Genomic DNA, 20,651 nt, shown 5'->3' on the forward strand with positions numbered 1-20,651 from the left:
ATTAGGAAAAGGCTCTTCACTGAAAGGGTGGTCAGTCCCTGGAGCTGGTCACAGCACCAAACCTGCCAGCGTTCAAGGAGCATCTGGACTGTGATCTTAGTCATATGGTTTAGTGTTAGGCTGTTCTGAGCAGAGCTGGACTTGATCCTCATGAGTGTCAGCTAGAGATATTCTTTGATTCTATGTATCAGACCACGTGAACTGAACAATTGCCTCTATTTACCAGCCTTTCCAATCAGATGGCACACAAACCACCTCATTGCAGCTGTGCCTGTTCAGCACCAAGATGCCAGAGGCTGAAACCAAGAAGAACCAAGTAGGAACAGGGCACAATCAATACCTTGAAACACAGGGAAGCTGGATGAGCGGACAGAGAGACAGCACTAGAATCAGTGGAAGAACCAGGTCATAAGGTCTGGAACTGGAGGCTCCCCAAGAGGTCTATAATAGTTTGCTAACATTAGTCAAGAAATGTTTCTTGGAATCAAGACTTTAGCTGAGCACTACAGAGAAATTCTCACCTGATTTTTTAGTCTGGTTGGAGGCTGATGCCATTAGGCTTTCTGTGAGAGAATGGCTGTATGCTCCTTTCCTGCCCTAGTAACTTACAAATGCAGTGAACTCATTTAACTACTCTGGCAAAAGGGCAGACTCGCAGACATTTCTTAAAATCCATGCTTTTAAGCACTGTTCCTGTAACAGAGAATCATGGGCAATTCTACTTCGGGCCACTGCGTATGGTTTTGATACCCAACCTCTTGTCTTCAGGGAACCTGCAATGAATTTGGTATTACGGGCTAGACTCCGAAGTTAGCCTGTTTCTCCCCCATAGCTGTTCAGGTCCTGTGAATCTTATTAGGCAGAAGAGTTACCACAGTCAAAAGCAGCAGCCTTTTTTACTACCAATTAAAAAAAAAAAAGCAATTAAGAGGCTGTAACTCTTTGCATTCCCTAGGGACTATGAAGAGGAAAAAAAAAAAAAAAAAATCAACACCACTCCTCAGAAGAAACCTCTTAAAGGATTTTCTACTGCTGTTAAGACTAGGAAAGCTGACTTTTGAATTGCAACTCATGATGAGCACCAATGACCAGTTATTTTTATTCCTTGCACCTGTTATGCTGAGCTGTTTCCCAGAGGTATTCAAATGTAAGAGGCCATTTCTCAAAAGCAGACATATTTGGAGTCTTATTCCCCCTTCCCTGCTGCCATGCTGTTTTCAAAACCCAGAATCCTCTCAAAGACTGGAAGAAAATAAAAGTGCAAACTCAATCCTAATAAAGAGACTGATATTTTGTTTATTTAAAACTGAAGTCAAGTTCTGCCTGTAAAAACAAATATTTACAAAATTATGTCAATATAGCTAGTTTCATCACTTGTAACATTTATGCTGATGCTTCAGTTCTAAAAAGCTTTTTTTGTTTCTTCCTCTGAATTTTGCGTGGCTTCCTTTTATCCTTAACAATTGGCTTTGACTCTGGTTTCACGAGCTGTATTTCCACTGGCCGTTCTTCAGCTGGAGTTTCAAAGACCACCTCAGTGGGATCTTCTTCAATAAGCACTTTGGTCCCTTTTTTCTCAATCATTCGGACTTCCTTCACTTGCTGTTTCTCTCTAAACTTAGCTGCCACTGATAATCTTATCAGCCGTCGATGCTATAAAAATAAGAATTTAATCAGGTTTCGAATAAACAAGAAGGAAGTCAGATATTACAGGAACAGGTGGTAGTTTTTCTGCTTAATGTTCAAAATCTTCAGTGTAATGCTGTCTTTTCAGTGACATGAATTTTGCATTCATTCCATTTTTACAAAATTACTCTGTCTCAAATTGTGATCAGCTGTGGCACTCCTTTGTACAAAGGGTCCCAGGGAAAGGCATGCATTATTCTCCTCCACAAACAGACTGCAAGGTCAGTTTTAAAATCAGTTGCTAAATGAAAAGAGAAGACAAAGCTGCTTACCATATTTGGGGACTGGTAATGGGGATTTTCATACAGAGTTGGTCCTCCAAAGCTACCTTGGAAGATTTTTATGAGGTTCAGGACAAAACGAGGACCAATTTCTACTAGAGATGCACATTCTTCTATTATCTGCAATAAAAAAAGAATACTGTCTTCATTTCTCATCAATCAAATCAAAGTATATAGCCTTGCAGGCACCCTGCATATGGTGATACACAACTGAATTTAAATCCCAACATATGACGCCACCAAAGCTGATTAAACTAGACTTGTATAAACACAATTCTGTATATAAATCAGTTCTTTTAGGTTCAAGCAAGCACTTAGAGTGTACTAGGTATTTGTGATTTCCTCCTTTAGAAAGTAAGCTCCAGCACACTTTGGGTCAAAGCAGCAAGTAAGGTTAAAAGGCAAGCAAAGCTTAGGCTTTGACTAGTGCTTCCCGCTACTGAGGCAACCATCACAGAGTCACAACTAACAGAATGCAAGCTGAAGTACACAAAACCTAAACCAGCTCTCTCCAGAGATACGGGAGAAGGTAAGTCATTTTAGGACACTGTAATTATTCTGTGTAAGCAATAGGTGCTGGCATATCCTGATCATAATTATTCTTCTAGTATTATTGTAGTTAATGGATGTGATATGAAATGACTCCACTGAGCATCTCTTGAAGAGTCAAAAGAAACCACCAACCTGGTAATTCCGAAACCAGATCCTCTCATCTGTAATGCTGAAGGTGAAAACATGATCTACAAAAGGCTGGCTTTTGGGGTGATACTGTGGTGTACTAAATATCTGTAATAAAAGGCAGCATTTCTAAATAATTGTAATTTAAGACGACTGGCTCATTTTTAATTAATTTTAATTTGCTAAGATCCCAATCCTAGGTTACGTTTTAAAACTCAAAACTTTAGAACAAGTGTCCCAGTAATTTTAAGCACATGACCCTAATGCTTTGAAGAGTTTTTACAATTTCAGAACTGTAGAACTACTACTTAAAAAAACACTTGAGATTTTTAAATATGTTGTAAAAAAAACCCAAAAACATTTCCAATGAAGAAGAAACATTGGACAGCAAAACTACAGACTGACCTGAATAAACAATTCTTTTAGCAGGGCATAGTGTGGCTCCTTGTCAAATGTCTACAAAGAAAAAAATGTAAATGTACATGCAAAGCTAAATGCAGTCACACAAAGAAAACGAAAGCATACTCAATAAAATAAAACCTATACTTACTGGATCAAAAGACAAAAGGGGCCGTGAGCCCCTTAGGCAGTTTCCTGTCATCTTCAATTCAGCCAGTGTGTGAACTACAGTGATTTTTTTTAAAAAAGACCATTTTAGTATTTACAGAAAACTGTACAGACAAGAGAGAAAGAGTCCAAACATAATACTGTCAACCAACTTACCATTCTGCACTAAGAATTTAGCTGATGGTCCCTGTGGTGTATTCGAAAGCCTGCCGAGGACAGGTAGTGGGGGAAAAGAGAAAACAAAAATGTCAACAGCAGGCAGAAAGTATGCTGGATTTCTGCAGTACACTCCAACCAGTTATGTCTTTACTGAAGTGATTTCAGTTACTTTCATAGTGTTATTAACGTAAATACTTTCTTTCTAAACCAGTTTTTGAAACGCTTCTGTCAACAGTCTACAAAAGCTGGTCATGTACTGTAAACCTGCACTACCCACAGAAGCGCAAGATTAATATAGGTTTAACTAAGCAACATTGTTTCAAGCATCTTCACTATTATATTAAGAAAACTTAGACAGAATGGAAGCACCCCCAGCTATGTATAGAAATGTAAGAAAACATTTCCTTACCACATATAGAGATCCTGTTTCTTTTTGGCTTCAAAAAAGATGCACTTATTGCAGTTTTTCATTTCACACACCTACAGAAGACACATCAAATTAGCTGTTTACAAAATTCTCAAGAGTTTAAAAAACTTTCCACATTAATCTCTAGTATCTTTCCCCCTCCAAAATGCAAGTTCAAAAGCAAAGGTCTTGTGTTAATAAATTACACCTACTGATCCACAAACTAGTTGAAGCACTTGTTGAAAAATTTCATGTATTTATTAGAGGAGCAGTAACTTTGCTAAAGCTGCAAGCAATCTGATAAGCTATCCAGTATATAAACATTAGAACAGGAGCTGTGACACTAGGTTCTAGTTTCGGAACTGCCACTGTCTTACTACATTGTTTGGCCTGGCTGCATCTTTGTTCCCTGCTTTCTCCAAGTATAACCTGTAAGACACCTTTCAGCTATATAGAGAAAGACACATTCCATTTTATTTCTTCACAACAAACGTCTACATTTAATTAAAGGTTTCATTTGGTTTTATTAATCAAAAATCAACTCCCTGTTTTAAGACGAACGCTTTTTGAAATAATTTTTTTTCATCTATGAAGCTATCCAACTCCTATAACTAGTACGAGATCCTTTGAACTTGGTTGCCCTCTTCTCTGGCACATTTGATTTCCAGAGAAAATGAAAAAGCACCAGTTAAATCCAGGATTACCTCATTAATTACAAACAACTGGTCTTTACGGTCCATTTTAGTATCTGGAAGACAAGAACAACATTCAGAAGGCTGGAAAACCAATTTAACACAGTAAGTTCTTTCAACAGTCAGTCCTTTCGCAAAACATTTGCTGGTTATACGTGAAAGAGCAGGAATAACGATCAAGTTGTTTCAGCCATGTTATGCAATAGGTAAACACAGCAACAAAAGTATCTGGGCATTTACAGGACTGAGGCCATAGGAGTAATTTCCTAGAAACTATTAAAATACAAGTTACCACAGTCACTGTATTTCTTGGCTTGAAATGAGCATGCTGTTTGTTTGTTTAAGATAAAAGTTTCATCAAAACAGTTATGTACCACATTTTTAAAAAGAACAGGTTGTTGAAACTTAAATGTAAGTTAGAGACAATGTTCAACCCTACCTGCTTTAGAGTGGGGCATCAAGGTCCTTAAGTCTTGCATTAGATGCCTTGTTCTGAAATTAATTCCACGAGAAGAGAAAATAAGCACTCGTTTCTTGTTTTTCCATTTACCCTAAGAAAAAGACACAAGTTAAACATGATGTTTCTAGCCTTAAAGCTACTACAACACAGCAACGATAAATGTTTTAAGTGTAATTACAGTAAAACACATTATTTGTTATTGACATTATCTGCCCATCCGCACAGAATCACTCTCAGCAAGAGTGATGACTTCCCTACAGAATGCAGGGACACTTTTTATATGAAGAAATATCCTTCATACTTCAGTATGTTCCTGTGCAAAGCTGTACAAAACCCGTAAGTATTAAGAAAGTCCATAGCATTTCTTAGTTACAAAAGGCACCCCTCCTTCCCTGCAAAATGAGCAAAATTGCAGTCTCAGAGCACAATTCGGCTTTTCCTACCAATGGGCATGTGATCAGAAATCTCAAGACTTCAACGTGCTACTTTCATCTTTTTTTTTAAAGCAAACTACAAGGTAATTACTGAAGCCTCCTCAGGTTAATTTTTAAATGAAACGGGCATAATTTCCATATAATCTCTGTGTATAACAGAATCATCCAACTCCTTAACGTACCTCTGAGATGATGGTAACACATTGTACTCACATCGACCAGAATAACGCTCTTTGTGTATTTTCATAAACATAACATACCATTGCACGTTGCTTTTATTTGCGCTGGGATTACAAAAAAATTTATAAATAAGCCTCCCTCTACCCTCGCTTAGCAGCCGGGTACCCCCCCGACACCCCGGCTCCCGGCACCGCGCTGGGGTGAGAATACCTCCCTAGCACGCGGGCCAGACACGCAGGCGAGCTGCCTTTCCTACGGGCAGTCGCCGCTCGGGCAGGGAGCAGAGCGGGGCCGCCCGGCTCGGCCCACTCCGCTCCGCCCCGGGCAGGGGGCTGGGAGGTACCTGGGAGACCGGCGGCGGGATGCTGTACTCCTCCGGGCCCGGCCTGCCATCCGGCTCGGCCGCGCTCGGGGCCCTCTTAGCGCGCTTCTTCGGCTGCGCAGCCGGGACACGCCGCTTCCTCTTCGCCGCCGCCATCTCAGCCGCACCACGCCGTGCCCCACGGCGGCCAGCACTTCCGGCTGCTCGCACTTCCGGCTGTTCCCACTTCCGGCTGCTCGCACTTCCGGTCCCTGCCGGAAGCGGTGCGCGCGCGGCGGGAGGCCGCTATGCCGTTCTCGGCGCAGCCGCCCGCCAGCGGGGAGCCGTACGTGCTGACCGCCAGCCTGGACAACGCCCGCCACCTCTCCAGCCTCCTCAGGGCCGTCCACTTCCGGGACCACGCCACCTGCTTCGCCACGGCCAACGGCCTCAGGGTGACGGTGGAGGACGCCAAGTGCATCCAGGCCAACGCCTTCATCCAGGTGGGGGCTGCGTCCCCCGCCCGGGGCCCGGGCCCGGCTGCTGCTGCCGGGGCGGCCCCGCCGCGGCGCTGGCGAGGGCGGGGGGGCTGGGGCAGCTGTTGGGGGCCTTGGAAAGGTCCCGGCTACGTGGCAGAGGAGCGCAGGGCAGATTTACCCGTGGAGAAGGGGAAACTGCTGAACTCGCGGCGTAGCTGCGGAGCTGATGTGCTGCGGGGAGGCCGTGGTCATTCATGGGACGCTGAAAGGCCGAGCTCGGTAGCTGGTTTGTTCATGCCTGTGTGATGAGCCTGCACCCTTGTTTAATGTGTTGGCACCTGCTCAGGCCGCTGCTCCTTCGGACCGTGCCACTCTTAGATGCGTGAACAAGTTCATGAATTATCTGCCTACCCTTAAGTATTTTTGTTATGTTTCATCCCAAAGCCAAAAAGCCAGCTCTGAAAGTGTAAATTCACAGACCCTCATCTACAGCATATCAGCTGGGCTAAGCTGAGAGCTTCCACCACGGGGCAGGAGTGTGTGCTTCATCACAGGACTGGGACAGTGCTCTGCACCTTTCGCTCTTTGATCCTGCCTGTCCTGAGCTTTGTCCTGAAAGGGCGCATGAGAGCTTACGCATAGACAGGGGATCTCAACTATGCTGAACTGTCCATATAGGCAGCTTTAAATAGCAATCTAAATTATTTCTTCTTAACTTGCATTTAATATAACATCAAAAGCACCCGTGCTTGCTTTCCTTCCACCTCTTTTGTAGCTGTGACTCTTGGCTTCGCATCACTTGAATTTTTTAAGTTGCACTTTAAATTTTTTCTTCTTTTAACTATGGTCTCCTTTCCAAGTAGTTTTGCTTGTTTGCTTCTTGTTATTTAACTCATATCCAGCTCATAAATGCTTTGTTCATAAGAACAAAGTTTGTGCTGGTTCCTGGTTTTGAAAACATGTATGATAGTGGGGATGTAAATGGAAGGGGTGAGCAGTGCTGTGGTAGTAATTCAAACCTGATGTTTCCTCTGTCCTTTAGAATCTGTGTCTTTGCTGTCTGTGAAACTGCAGCCTGAGCTGTGTGTGAAATAGGAGAAGCCTGAGTCTCCCTGTTCCTGCACGTCCCCTTGCTTTCTCCTACTTTGGCTACACAGTCCTCATTCATACTGGTGCTGTATTTGTTAGGTTAGCTTTCTGGTATTCAGTGAGTTAAGCTGGTTCATGAGGTGGCCAGCATCTGCTAGTGGAAGTTAAGCAGTGGGCACATGTGGGCAGGAGCAGAGCAGCAGTGACTGGAGGTGGTTCCTTTGAGAGTGTTGAGCTGTTACGTATACAATACTTCTAGTTGCACCTAGTCCAGCCGCCTGACACCGCTTCAGGGCTGACCAAGGGTTAAAGCTCGTTACTAAGGGCATTGGCCAAATGCCTCTGAAGCACTGACAGGCCTGGGGCATCGCCCACCGCCCCAGGAAGCCTGTTGCAGTGTCTGACCACCCTCTCGGTGAAGAAGTGCTTCCTGACGTCCAGTCTGAGCCTCCCCTGGCGCAGCTTTGAACCCTTCCCGCGTGTCCGTCAGCGGATCCCAGGCAGAAGGGATCAGCACCTCCCTCCCCACGCCCCCGCCCCAGGAAGCTGCAGAGAGCAGCGAGGTCGCCCCTCAGCCCCCTTTGCTCCAAACCAGACGAGCCCAGAGCCTCAGCCGCCCCGCGCAGGCCATGCCTTCTTAAGTTGCAGGGCTCAGAACTGCAGACAGTATCCAAGGTGAGGTCATTCCAACACTGAATACAGAAGGATAACGACCTCTTTTGACCAGCTGGTTATGCTGTGTTTGATGAACCCTGGGGTGCAGTTTGCCCTCTTGACTACCAGTAAAAATGTTTAACTGCTTTTTCAAAAGCAGCTCACATCACCCTGCTTTATTTCTGAAATACTCAGTGCAGTTACCACGAAGCAGCTAGTGTCTGGTGGCACACAGTGTAGCCTGCAGTAGTTTACCCCCATCAGACTAGTCAAAACGCATGTTTTAACACATTTCAGTGAGGTGAACTCACTGTTCTATCCTGTTCTTACATATTTTTATTATTCAAAATGTTTATTCATGCTCTGAGTGAAAAAGTAAATAAGTATTATTTCTGGAGAAGGGTGGTGCTTACATTCCAGCTGCAAAAGTAGGCATCTTTGAACTTCAAGGTTTGTAGCTTGTTCTTCAACTATAAAGACAAGTGGCTATGTTTTCATGTTTATGCCATGCTACTTTGTTTCAGCTGTGACTTGATTTTATTTTACTAGTTTTGAGGACTGTTTTTCTTTAATCGATACGGTGTTGCATGTAGAAATCACTTTGCATTGCACTGATCTCTGAAAGTGAGAGTGCTGTATTTAGGGAAATAACTGTAAAATGTAAAATAATTGTGGAAACTCCCCTCTCTTAATCTCACAGGCAGAAATTTTTCAGGAATTTGCTGTTCAGGAGGAAGCAGTGACGTTCCAGATCAATTTATCTGTTCTTCTTGACTGCTTGACCATTTTTGGTACCAGTTCTTTGCCAGGTATGACGCATATTTACCTTGACAGTGTATGTGTATTGCATATAATCACATAGGGAAACCTTTACATAGCTATAGGGAGATTTCCAGTCTTGGCAAAAGTTCTAACTTCCTCACCTTAAGTCCTTCTGGGCATGGCACCCACCTCTTGCTATTGAGCAGGATCCGTCCTGTTTACTTAAGCTCATACAAGTGTGTGTTGTGATAACAGTTGATGGAGAGAAGAAAGGAGCTGATGGATGTGAGCCTAGCCAGTGTGTCAGGCACTGATGCAGCAGGAGAGGCTGAAAGAGGCTGAAATTTGCATGGCTAACAAAAAAAGATTGTATCAACTCAATAATAAATGTGATCTCTTTTCCACTGTTTCTGTGCCTTGTGCCACCCAGGAACATCCAGCTACCTCAGAAATATTGACAAGCATGTATGTGAATTAGGAAATGTTCGGGTGCAGATTTACTGGGCTTGAAGAAGCCTGCAGGGGTTCCATGTAGCACCATCAGTTCACTGTTCTGTTCCCAGTGCAAAATTTGTTATGTGGCACCCTCTGTTCCTTCCCTTCTTCAGGCTTCACCTGCATCTGTTCTGTGAGTGTTATCTCCAGCATGCAAGTGAGGTGCTGAGGAATGATACTTACCTAAGGTCTCACAGAAATCTGAAGCTGGCCTGCGTAGCACCTCAGGTGCTATCAGAGCACTTTAGATCTTGCTTATCAAGTGTGTGAATTACAAATACCAAGTAGACTGTGTAACTGATCCTGTTTGTAGTCTTTTCAGTGACAGAGGTGCATGGGAAGGTGCCTTTACAATCATGCATACAAATATTGAACGACATGAGCCTGTTTGTTTAAACAAAAAAACAGGTCTTAGTGAATTTTATTTACTATAAATAAGTTTTTTAGGGTTTTTTGTAATTTGATGGCTGTTCAAACATAATTTCACAAGCAAAAATAACTGCAAGTTAGCATGACTCTATGGGTGCTACAGGCCACGCTGTGTATTCGGCGTGGAGCTGAGTGATACCATGACAGCTTTTCTGGGCAGTTCTACCGTTAACTGCTGCGTGTTGAACTCCACATTCCCCTGCTGTTTCTGTTGTGATTGACCTAAAGACCGAAATCAACTACTAAACGGTGCTCTGATTTTGGGAAATGAAACATTCAGATTTTGATTACCTAGCAATAGGGGGATGTGACTGTAATGCAGGCTAAGCTGCGTTAACTTCAGTTCGGGTTGCACAAGTAACAAGAGTAGTAAAGCAGGACTGTGTGAGCCAGAGGGAGCCTCAGGACTGTGGAGGATTTTCCAGTTCCACTAAACTACTTGTAGCATATCCAGCTTCATTGTCACAGCTAGTGTTACCCTTTTGGTACATGACATGAGTTGACTTGAATCAGTGTCTACTTACAAATTATTTCATTTTGCTGTGTTAACACTTCATAGGCCGTCTAGGAGACTGCACTAAGCATACTGAATTAGTGTACTGGAGGCTGGACCAAACAGGCTAAATCAGATTGATCTGTGTCCCATGTGCCAGTAAAATGTGAATTCTCTAAAGTGATCAGATGTGCTGGCTAGCTCTGTGGAGAATGTATGTTTCATTTTTCTTTTCAGGAACATCAACAGCCCTTAGGATGTGTTACCGTGGTTATGGCAGTCCACTGATGCTGTTCTTGGAAGAAGGAGGAGTAGTGACAGTGTGCAAAATTAACACTGAAGAACCTGCTGAGTTGTTAGACTTTGATTTCTGCAGTACAAATGTTGTCAATAAAATCATCCTGCAGTCAGAGGGGCTACGAGAAGCATTTTCTGAACTGGATATGACCAGTGAAGTTCTGCAGATTACCACATCTCCAGATAAACCCTACTTCAGGTACTGGAAACTTTGCTTTCAACTGAAATGTTCACGCTTGGCTTCTGTTGGTAAGAACTGGAAATTTTCAGAGTGAAGAGGGGAAAGCTATTTTAGAATATTGCTTTATTTCAAGAAGAATTGTAATGAGTATAGAAAATTACAGTATGTGATTAATCAACATAGTAATGACTCTATTCACAACCTGGTAAGTATGACACTGATATGGACAGTTTAACATCTTTAATTAAATAAAGCAAAAAAAAAATCAGTAATGTTTTGTGATGCAGCCATTGAGATATGCAGGGTAACTGATTCTGATGAGTTTATAGAGAGCTGTGATCAGGTATTTTGAGATGGTGCCCTTTGTCTTCCAGGTTATCCACTTTTGGAAATGCAGGAAGTGCACATCTGGACTACCCTAGAGACTCTGATTTGATGGAAGCATTCCACTGTAGCCAGACTCAGACAAACAGGTTAGGAAGTCTGTGTTCAGTGCCCTCTGTGGCAGGTCATGCATTCTTGCTGGAAAGTTTAAAAAACTGATTTTGCATTACTGTAACATTTATTTCACTGTGGGGGGGGGGACGCGGGGAAATACTTCCCATCTGATAAAAGTCTGTCTGTGATCAAAAGCTAAGCGATAACAATGTCTGTCCACTGCTGTTACCAGGAAAAGATCAAATTAGCATGTTGCTAGGTGTTTTTCAGTTACTCTGTGGCTTTAATTGGGAGTAATGTTTCAGCTCCTCTCTGCACAATTTTTTTTTTCAAATTACTTTTTTTTTTTTTTCTTCTTCTTTTCTTTTCCCCCCTGCAGGTACAAGATTTCTTTGCTTAAACCATCTACAAAGGCACTGGCTTTATCTTGTAAAGTGTCCATTCGAACAGATGCTCAAGGATTTCTTTCGTTGCAGTATATGATTAGGAATGAAGACGGACAGATCTGTTTTGTGGAATACTATTGTTGCCCTGATGAGGATATTACTGAAGCAAGACTGTAGGTGTATGTTTTGATGTCTGTGTTATATTTATGGATATATAAAATACTATATTTTTTATAAAACTGAGTGCAAGCTGTAAAGATTAATAGGCAGTGTTGCCTTTTTTGTTAAACTCTGGAATTAGAAATATGAAGGCTTCCTTTTTATTTCCTTGCAAACATTCCTAAGCCTTGGCTCAGAAGACTGAAGCTGAAGAAGCAGAAAGGGGAATTGATCTTCTATAGCCAGTGATTGCAGCACAGATGTTACAGTGGTGTTTGTGTAATATGTTGCTGCTTTTTACAGTGTTTTCCAAGAATTTTTGTTTGTGCTTTGTTTTTTTGTCTTTGGCTTGTTCTAAGCAATTACACAAGGGAAAATCTGAATATTCAGCTGTATGATAGCCAGTTAAATGACTTAAAAATAAAACCAAATTTGTCTTGAAAGCAGATGACATTTTCAAACTGATTTCTTAATATCAGCAGGTGGTTTCTTTCTGGCATATGGTAACATGTTTTGCTGGTGAAGCCACTAGGCTTCTCTGCATCTTGATTAATTCTTCATGTAGCTCAGTTCCTTGGAATTTCATCTGATACCAATTTACCCTTTTGTCTGCAGTACTGGTGATGAATTGGTAAATGAAGATAGGAGCCAGGATTTACTTAGTCATTACTCATAACTGTTCTGGCAGCATTATTGTTTTCTATCTAGTAATTTATTACATATCTGCAAGAACGCCACTGCTGAAATGTTTCTGTACATACACGTCCCCGTTCCTACCCTGCTACTTTCTGCTAGCACTGTTAAGAATCGGAAAAGTTTTGTATTTTGGAATTATTTGTGAAATTAGTTTACCTTCTCATCTCAGTAGCCTTTTTCAGCCACAGGAGGGACTCCTAAACTGAAGTAAAGGAATGCCTGCTGGCGTCCCCTGGAGTGGTGTATTCATATCACTGCTAACAATGGGCCTAACCTCTTACTGAAAAGGGAGTGCCGTTTCTGGGGAGTCTTCTCAGCAGCCAACTTGGCAAAACAGTGAGGTGGGCTGTACTTAGAATCAAAAATTGCCTCTCTTCTTTCACACCTCTCTGTTGCAAACAACCTGCTCAAAACAGGAGGTACACTGAAGCTGCTGGGTGTTGGACCAGGTGTAGAAAACTTCACATCATACTGCAAGGGACTGAACTCTTCCTGCATTGCTGCTGTGGGATGTGGCCCAAGCGTTGGCGATCTGCGGGTAGTTTCTACAGCTTTGGACTGTAGCTGAGTTGTGTTGTTTGTCAGAAGATGAGGTCCTGCTTTGCACATGTGGAAAACTGTATGTTCATATGTTATGAAGTTGATTTTTCCACAATTCAACAGAATCCAAGTCCTTTGGGTTTATTTTAAGTTTAAAATGCTTTTGTTGACCATTTTTCACCTCTTGCTTATGTAAGCAAGAGTATACTTTCAGAATACACAGTGTCAGCAGTTCATTTCTGTTGTCTTCTGTGCAGCGCATCCATTTATTGTGATAAATTTGAGATTTGAAAAACAATTACAAATCTTTGAACTACAGGACTGATAAAGATACCTAATAAGATTCTAAATTACTCTTGTTTACTGTGGTGGGTTTTTTTTCCTCAAACTTAAGTATTCAGTATAGGTGAATTTCCTTTTGGCTTACTGTCTCAGTTTCCTGTAGTGAAAAAAAAAAAAATTACTGTGGTCTCACTTGGAAATTATTAATATTATCCCTGACTACTGAGTGGTAAGAATGACTTACACAATCTCTGGTGACAATACAAAAATGAAGCAAAGCGCATCACTTTCTTAGTGTGATTTATTTTAGAGGATCAAAGTTGTTTGAATTGTGTTCAAGGACATTACTGTGGCTTAACATTTGTACTTTTATATAATTTCCTACAGATGTTCTACATTGCATCTTAAAATAGTACTTTTAACAATTTCTTCAGTAATCTACCAACAGTGATCATAGAAATAATATCCTAAGAAGTTAGAAGACCACAAAATACCAGAAAGTAACTGTTGCATTTCATAATTAATAGCTATGACCGGGAGGCATGGTTTGTGCGAGACTGCACGTCTGTGCCCCAGCCGGACTAAGCCATGGCCTGGGCTCACAAAGATGGGGCAGGGCTTGTGCACCTGGCACCTCTGGATATGGTTCTAGGTGGACAAAAGCATGGAAGGTCTGGGCTACAGGCTCCTTGCAGTAAGATAAGGAGTGGATTTAGGATCCACCTATGAAGTAGAAAGGGTGATGGGGAGAATGACTGGAAGATCGCTGTGCATTTTTTTGACCTGGAAAGTTGCTTAAAATCTGCAGACCTCAACTGTTGGGTTAGACTTCATTTCCTACAACACTTTGTATGAGATCCAGAACTTGGGAGACTACCTTTAGTGTGTTTTAGCTCTTCTGCTTGACAGGTCTTCCTCTTGCAGATAGTGGGAAACCTGCAGTAGAAGAAACATTTAGTTCATATTTTTTCTTTTGGTAGTATCACAGAACGGACTTGTCATGACTCTGATTTTGCACACCTGTGTTCTTATAAAATGGTATGAATAAGTACTCAGAATTACTGGTGGTGTAAATTAAAAACAGTTCCTGGATGTGGGGACTGGAACCAGCATTGTTCACCCAGGTTCGATACAGCTGTGGTAGGTGCTGCCTGGCTGCTGTGATTTACTGCACTGGGGGCTCTGGTCAATCCAGATCCAGAGGCCACAAAATGACAAGTGACTTTTTCTACAGTTGTTTTGATTTGTGCTTTTCAGAGAAAGAACTGACCTCGGGTCTGCAAGAAGGCACTTACTACTTTATGCTACCTGCAAACCACTACCAATAGGCCTTGGGTCCCACTGGTCTGCTGGGATACAGGAAGCCAAAATAATGACTGACTCCTGGTCCTGACAATCTTTATGCAGCCAAATAGCAACGACACCAGTGCTGATATTATCTCTTGCCTCCCAACACGCTGGGAAGTTCTTGTGTCTCTCTTGCTTTCACATCATTGAGGCCTATCCACAACCGTGTGGGTCTGTAAAGGCTGTTGAGCACAAAATTCCTCAAAAGGGATTGAGTTCTATACCTCTGTTTCAACGTTAGTCATGGAAAAGAATCAGTTGTTTAATATGTGATTACATATGGATTTATAAGGAAATGTATTCTTGATGAGACGGGTCTTTAGGTGAGGTTAGCAGAGTGGTTGGAAAAGTTTAGATAAGCCACACGCTGTTCCCTGTAGGTGTCTGTTTTGAACTTCATTTGGTAGTAGCTTGTACACCCCTAAGAATCCAGCAGGTGGGTCTTGCCAAAATCCGTAGAAATTGTATAAATAATTACAGTAACGCTAATCAGTGCTTTTGTTGATAGAACACTAACATTAAACTGAACAAGTATGGAATTATTTTAGAAGTGGAGCTATTACAGAATAAAGGCTTGATGCCTTCCTGTTGAAGATCACTTTTTATATGACTGTCTTTGAGTGGGGGCAGGGGTGCTTAGGCATAAATGGACGCTAAGGGCCACAGAGGCGGCTAAAGGCTTCTTCTGCCCGGCATCTCTCCTTAGCTGGGCTCCAACGAGTAACAGGGTAGCGTGTTAGCCCTGCTAAATCCAGTTGTAGGGGCTCCGCCAGGGAGTGGGTGTTGCACAGAAATGTGATGGGGTGTGCACACAGCTCTGGTCTCTTCGCAGAGTCAACAGGACAGTGAGAGGCAGGCTCTGGTGGCCACCGCGAGTGTGAAGGGCGTTCTGTGCAAGTGCCCTGGGCCTCCATGGAGAAATACACCCAAAGGCAGTCTGGAAAGATTTGAACTGCACGACAGAGAAATCCAGGAAAGGCTCCCCTTTTGTTAAGCCATTGAAAATCCGCCCCCCGAAGGGCAGAGAGATGCTGGGAATTTCACTCCCTCCAGAGCAATGGCACGCAGCAAGCATTTGATTTTGGGTCAGCACTTTGGAAATCCCCTGAGGCCAATCATTTGTTTCGCAAACCAAAACCCCAGTGAGCCACTGGTCAAAAAGTAGATGTTAAACTTGCTTTGTTGGTGGCTGGCTCTTGCAGACGAGCCTGGAGGGGGTGTTGGGTTTTCTGGTCTGCTGGCGTGAGGCTGATGGAAGGGATGATGAAAGCTCTCCATAGAGAATTCAGCAGCCTCCTACCCTTCCAGCTCAGATAGCACCATGGGGTTGACCAAGAAATGAGCAAGCCAGCAGAAAGCTGGGTTCAATGTATTTCCTGTACTTACCTAATTATACGACAAGTCTATCTATACATATGTGTGGATTTTACCCTATGAACGCCAACGGAATGCAGCAAGGGATCTGCAGCACCGAGAGGCATGAAGCCATTCCACCCAGGCAGGCAGTACCTGCAGGGGGGTTTGCAGCAACACCGACCTGCAGTGCCTCTGCTTGAGAACTGGACAGTTGTCCAAGGAGACAACTCAAATTTCACGCACAGCTCAGCGCAGTCCAGAAACCAGAGGAACAAGCATTTCCGTGCAAAGCTGCTCCCACGAACCCCACTGCATGGGATGCTCCTAGGCATGGAGGGGTCGGGGTACTGTGCAGCCGGGGCGTGCACTGCGGAAACCTCACCCTAGGAGGTACAGGGCGCCCTGCAGAGAGGAGTGGGCTGATCCAGGGCCACGCTGGGCAGTCACCTGCAAAAGCTGCTAGTGAGCCTGGGCTAGCACCACGGTAGGGCACATCCCAAGCGGTGCAGTGATAGGCATAGTCTCACTCTAGCATCTGAGAATGTTCCCAGCCGCTTTTATAGGTGTAGCCTGATGCTACGAGGTGTACTTTTATAGGTGTAGCCTGATCACCAAGAACACCTTTCTTGCTCCAGTTTTACAATATGCTGTCCACCTTGACACAGAGCTCTGTCTCAAACGCTGCCATCAGCTGCCTGGAGACATTCACTCTCCTAATTAGAGGCCTGGAACTGGTCCCAGAGGAGCTGGAGCAAACCTAGGCTGCTAGCTGCTTGAAGCACAGGGGAGCATGTCCCCTGCAAGGAACCGTTCTGCGGAGGTGACTGGGGTCGCAGAAAGGCTCCCCGGGGAGCACAGAGCTGCTCAAGGGCAGCAGGTGTAGCTGCACTCCCTCCTTTTCCATGCTACAACCCAGACTGGGCAATCATGCATGGCTTTAATTATGCAGATACTTGCAAGGGAACATGCTAGAGACCCATCATCCAAAGCATCTGCGGCGGAAGTTCTGCCAGCCTGCCCCTTGCCAGGTTTTGGATGGTGACGTGATTTCTTCACATGGCAGCAAGAGCAGGAATTTTAGAAACGCTGCGGATACCACACAGCCACCCTGAGGTGCCGCAGAGCTTTGGGGCAGCCCTGCTCCCACACCCTCTGCATGTGTGCTGTGAGGGAGAAGGCAGAAGGGGCACTACCGGGGAGCGGGGAGCGTGCTGCCCTCCCCTCGGGCACAGGGTCGCTGCTGTCCCCCCACTGTGACCCTCCAGCAAGGCACCCAGCTCTGCAGCATCTGCACAGGCATGTCTGCACCTGGCCCTGCGACACCTGGTCAGCTGTGCTCACACCCAGCTGTGGCCCCACTGCTATAAATGCAGCACTCTGAACAGCAGGAGCCCAGAGGAGCTGTTCCTAGGAGTGGGGCTGTGCAGACCTTTGTGCTGTGCGTCTTCACCCCCTGCACTGTTTTACAGCTGCAGAGGCTCGGAGGGGAAGGAACACCAGGTTTAGCTCTCAGGGACGTTTCTTTTTGGGACCGGAAAATGCAGCTTAATCCAGCTCCCCCCTTGCTCCCCAGCCTCTTCTTTGGGGGATGCCTCCTGGTGGGCAGCAAAATGCTTACAGAGAAGCAAACACATCCAAACATTTTTGGCCGGGGTTTCCAAATGTGCATCAGGGTTGCTGTGTGCATATGGGACTGTTGCTGCTTTAGGACAGGGGATGCCAGAAGAGTTGCAGTGGGTCCAAGCCCAGCCACCACCAAGGAGCATTTTGGCTAATCCTGAAGGGAAAAGCGACCACACTGAAGCAACAAACACACTTGCCTCCCGAGAAGTGCCCTGCGCAGGGCACCAGCTGCAGCATCGCTCCCTGGCGGGGTTACCAGCACAGAGCGTGCGGGACCAAGCTGGGCAGCTGCCGCCAGGACACGGGGCAATGGGCTGCAGCCCTGAGCTCCTTGCGAGGGATGATGTCACCAGATGTGCCTGTTTCCAATCTCCAGCTGCTGGTAGGAGGCCCCATTACCAACCGTCTGAGCATTTCAGGCTGTTGGAAAATGTATGAGGAGGGCCAATGCTGCAAATCTGGAAAGATCAGCACACAAGCAGGCTTTTAAAGTAATAGACTGAAAAACTGGTTATGTGTCAATACCTGTGTTAAACTCATCAAGTGAGAGTCTGTCAGGGCAGCCAAAGGTTCATAAACCGTGACAGATGCATTGCCATAAAATGCCTCAGGAACTACAAGTTGTGTTACAAAACAGACCCTCCTGAAGCCACTGGTGGGACCGAGGAGTAGCGTCTGCAGGACTACGAGCACAAACCTCTACTGCTTGTGCAGAGAGGCAAAGCCAACCACCAGAGGAGCCTTATGTTGGTGACACACCACCTCAGGATCCTGTCACCAGGTCCGACAAGCCAGAGGCCATCATTTCTCCTAGAAAATGTTCTGTCACACGCTATCATAGCCTGGGGAACCCAACACTTTTAAGGTGTCAGGCAAAGCACACAGCTTTCTCACCAGCAGCAGGGTCTGCTGGTAGGACTATTTCATAGCTGCATTATCTCAGGCTTCCTCAAATAAGTAGAAACCTATTAAATCACAGATTTTAATTCACTTCAGCTGCAGTTCACCACTGTATATAATTCCAAGACAGAGGGTTTAAGGAAATGACTGCTAACATGAGGATAATTAATTTATACTGCCCTGACAAGAATATAGACATAAAACTAAGATAAAGTATGGTTCTAGTTGGTTCATAGTGTCTGCGTTACTTATTTTCAAAAAGATCAGTGAAAGATCCACATAGAGGAGGAAGAGGAGGAGGAAGAAGAAAAGGAGGAGGAGGAGGAGGCAGGGATGAAGAAAAGCATTTGGAAACTTCACTTCTATGAAACATTTTGCTGAGAGTTGGCTTGTGCCCACAGGCACTCCCAGTGGCCCGTCTTTACAGAACCAGGCAGTGTTGCTATAGATGAAGGTTTCGGTACTTGGGCAAACTCTTGAGCTGTGACTTGACATAAAATTTGGGAGCACTTTTAGTACTCCCTGTGTCAGGCTGAAACCGCAGCGAATAGAGGATTTAAATCACTGACCTGTGCTGTAAGGCTTGCACCTGTTCCTATTTGTTTGGGAAAAAAAAAAGTAATTGCTGGATTATGCTTGTGCCTGCAGAGTATGTGCCGGGTGATATCACGTCTGCTTATGCCGCTGCTCTGAAACCTCAACACCTCACTCCTTCGGGAGCTTTTCCATTATTTTATTCAACATGCCGTGGCCCACTGTGCAGCTGCTTTGCAGCTAGATCCCGAGACCTCCCACAGCAGCAGGCTGAGGCCCCGGACCCACAGACAGCTGAAGCCACAAGAGGCTGCCCCTGCTCCAGGACCTGCCCTGTACTGGGAGGCCTGACCACACTGCTCCAGCCAGTGATTCTTCCCTCCAGCACATGGGTCTCTGCTGTGCTTAAAGGCAGATTGCTTCAGCCTTTCATGTCTGCATTTTGCTCCGATGAGGGCTGGCATCAGCACGGAGAAAGCCTCAGGTCACTTTGGCTGGCCCAACCCAAGCCAGAGCCTCCCTGGGGGCAGGTCAGACAGGGAAAGGCTCACATGGACATCCCTGCCCCACCGCTGTCAGGCAGCTCTCCTCCTGTGGCCCACATGGACCTCCAGCCTCTTTGCTCATCCTCCTCCCTCCTGCGCACTCTAGGCTGGTACCCCACCCCCACTACCAAAGCCTCCCAAGACCAGCTGTTACAGTCTAAACACAGCCTATGTCAAGCAACAGCAATTTATTTTAGCTCTGGAACACTCAGAGCAGTGAAATCTACACACCACCTACTTCCTTCCTCCAGCCAGCTATTGCTCAGGAAAACTCACATAAGATGAAGTGGGCTTTGAAACGACATCGCAGCTCCACGCAGCAATGTACCATCTGCCAGGTGATCTCCTGCCAGCTTCTCCACTGGTCCTCTCTTGGTCGCTTCTCCCAGGGCACCGTGTTATGGCTCACTCAGCACGCAGTGCCGTGGCCTTCCCTCGGCTTTTGCTGTCTTGTGCTGACACATAGCCACATCGCCACTTAGCTGACCTGAGAAGCGGTAGCAGGGAAACCAGCAGGTCTTTCTGCCATCACTGAGCCTGCTGCTCAGCCAGCATGAGGAAACTGTAGCTTCTTACCTCATACCTCTACCTATGGAGGTACCTGAATAAACCACCTGGCAACTGGTTTACTCTGTCTCCTGTTCCTCTAAAAAGCCAACCTCAGGCAAACGACACTTATTAGTCATGCTCTCCGTTCTCCAGAAGTAGGACTGTGCAGAAAAAAACCCAAAATCCCCATCAAAGCAGATGTGATCTTCTCTGCCAGGCGATTTCACCATGAACAGATTCTACATACCACTTTGTCAGTAGCCTTCTTCAAAGGAAACCCAGTACTGAGTAGCTCACAGAAATTTTCTGCAAGAGACCGAAGAGTTACTTGACCCCCAGGATGTAACCCAAAGAGGAGCAATTCCTGCCGTTTGTGTGTTCCACCCCCAGACAGGAAGATATTATTAGCAAATAAGTTACTGAAAAGCTAGTTTCTCAAATAAAACTCAGAAGATGGAGAGATGATAAAAGGCAACAGGGCTGACTGTCTAACTATTGCTAAGTTTAAAGAGAATTATAGATATCCATATGCATATACACATATATATACTTTCACTGTATTTCTGTGTGTGA

At 44.7% G+C, this 20,651-nt stretch overlaps 2 protein-coding genes across 2 annotated transcripts; one reads left to right on the forward strand and one right to left on the reverse strand.

Moving 5' to 3' along the window:
- Window positions 1–1,276: 1,276 nt before the first annotated feature.
- Window positions 1,277–6,069, reverse strand: BRIX1 (biogenesis of ribosomes BRX1). The gene is made up of 10 exons (XM_056324879.1): window positions 5,887–6,069; window positions 4,909–5,020; window positions 4,482–4,525; window positions 3,781–3,851; window positions 3,369–3,418; window positions 3,196–3,269; window positions 3,051–3,101; window positions 2,652–2,753; window positions 1,959–2,087; window positions 1,277–1,653 (listed from the first exon to the last, which is right to left on the reverse strand). The coding sequence occupies exons 1-10, from the start codon at window positions 6,019–6,021 to the stop codon at window positions 1,384–1,386; spliced, it is 1,038 nt and encodes a 345-aa protein (XP_056180854.1). The 5' UTR covers window positions 6,022–6,069; the 3' UTR covers window positions 1,277–1,383.
- Window positions 6,070–6,122: 53 nt separating this feature from the next.
- RAD1 (RAD1 checkpoint DNA exonuclease) lies at window positions 6,123–13,305 on the forward strand. Its single transcript, XM_056324880.1, has 6 exons — window positions 6,123–6,347; window positions 8,767–8,875; window positions 10,483–10,741; window positions 11,098–11,196; window positions 11,541–11,720; window positions 12,585–13,305. The coding sequence occupies exons 1-6, from the start codon at window positions 6,153–6,155 to the stop codon at window positions 12,601–12,603; spliced, it is 861 nt and encodes a 286-aa protein (XP_056180855.1). The 5' UTR covers window positions 6,123–6,152; the 3' UTR covers window positions 12,604–13,305.
- The last annotated feature ends 7,346 nt before the right edge of the window (window positions 13,306–20,651 follow it).

Source organism: Falco biarmicus, chromosome Z (genome assembly GCF_023638135.1).
Source record: "Falco biarmicus isolate bFalBia1 chromosome Z, bFalBia1.pri, whole genome shotgun sequence".
NCBI lineage: Eukaryota > Metazoa > Chordata > Aves > Falconiformes > Falconidae > Falco > Falco biarmicus.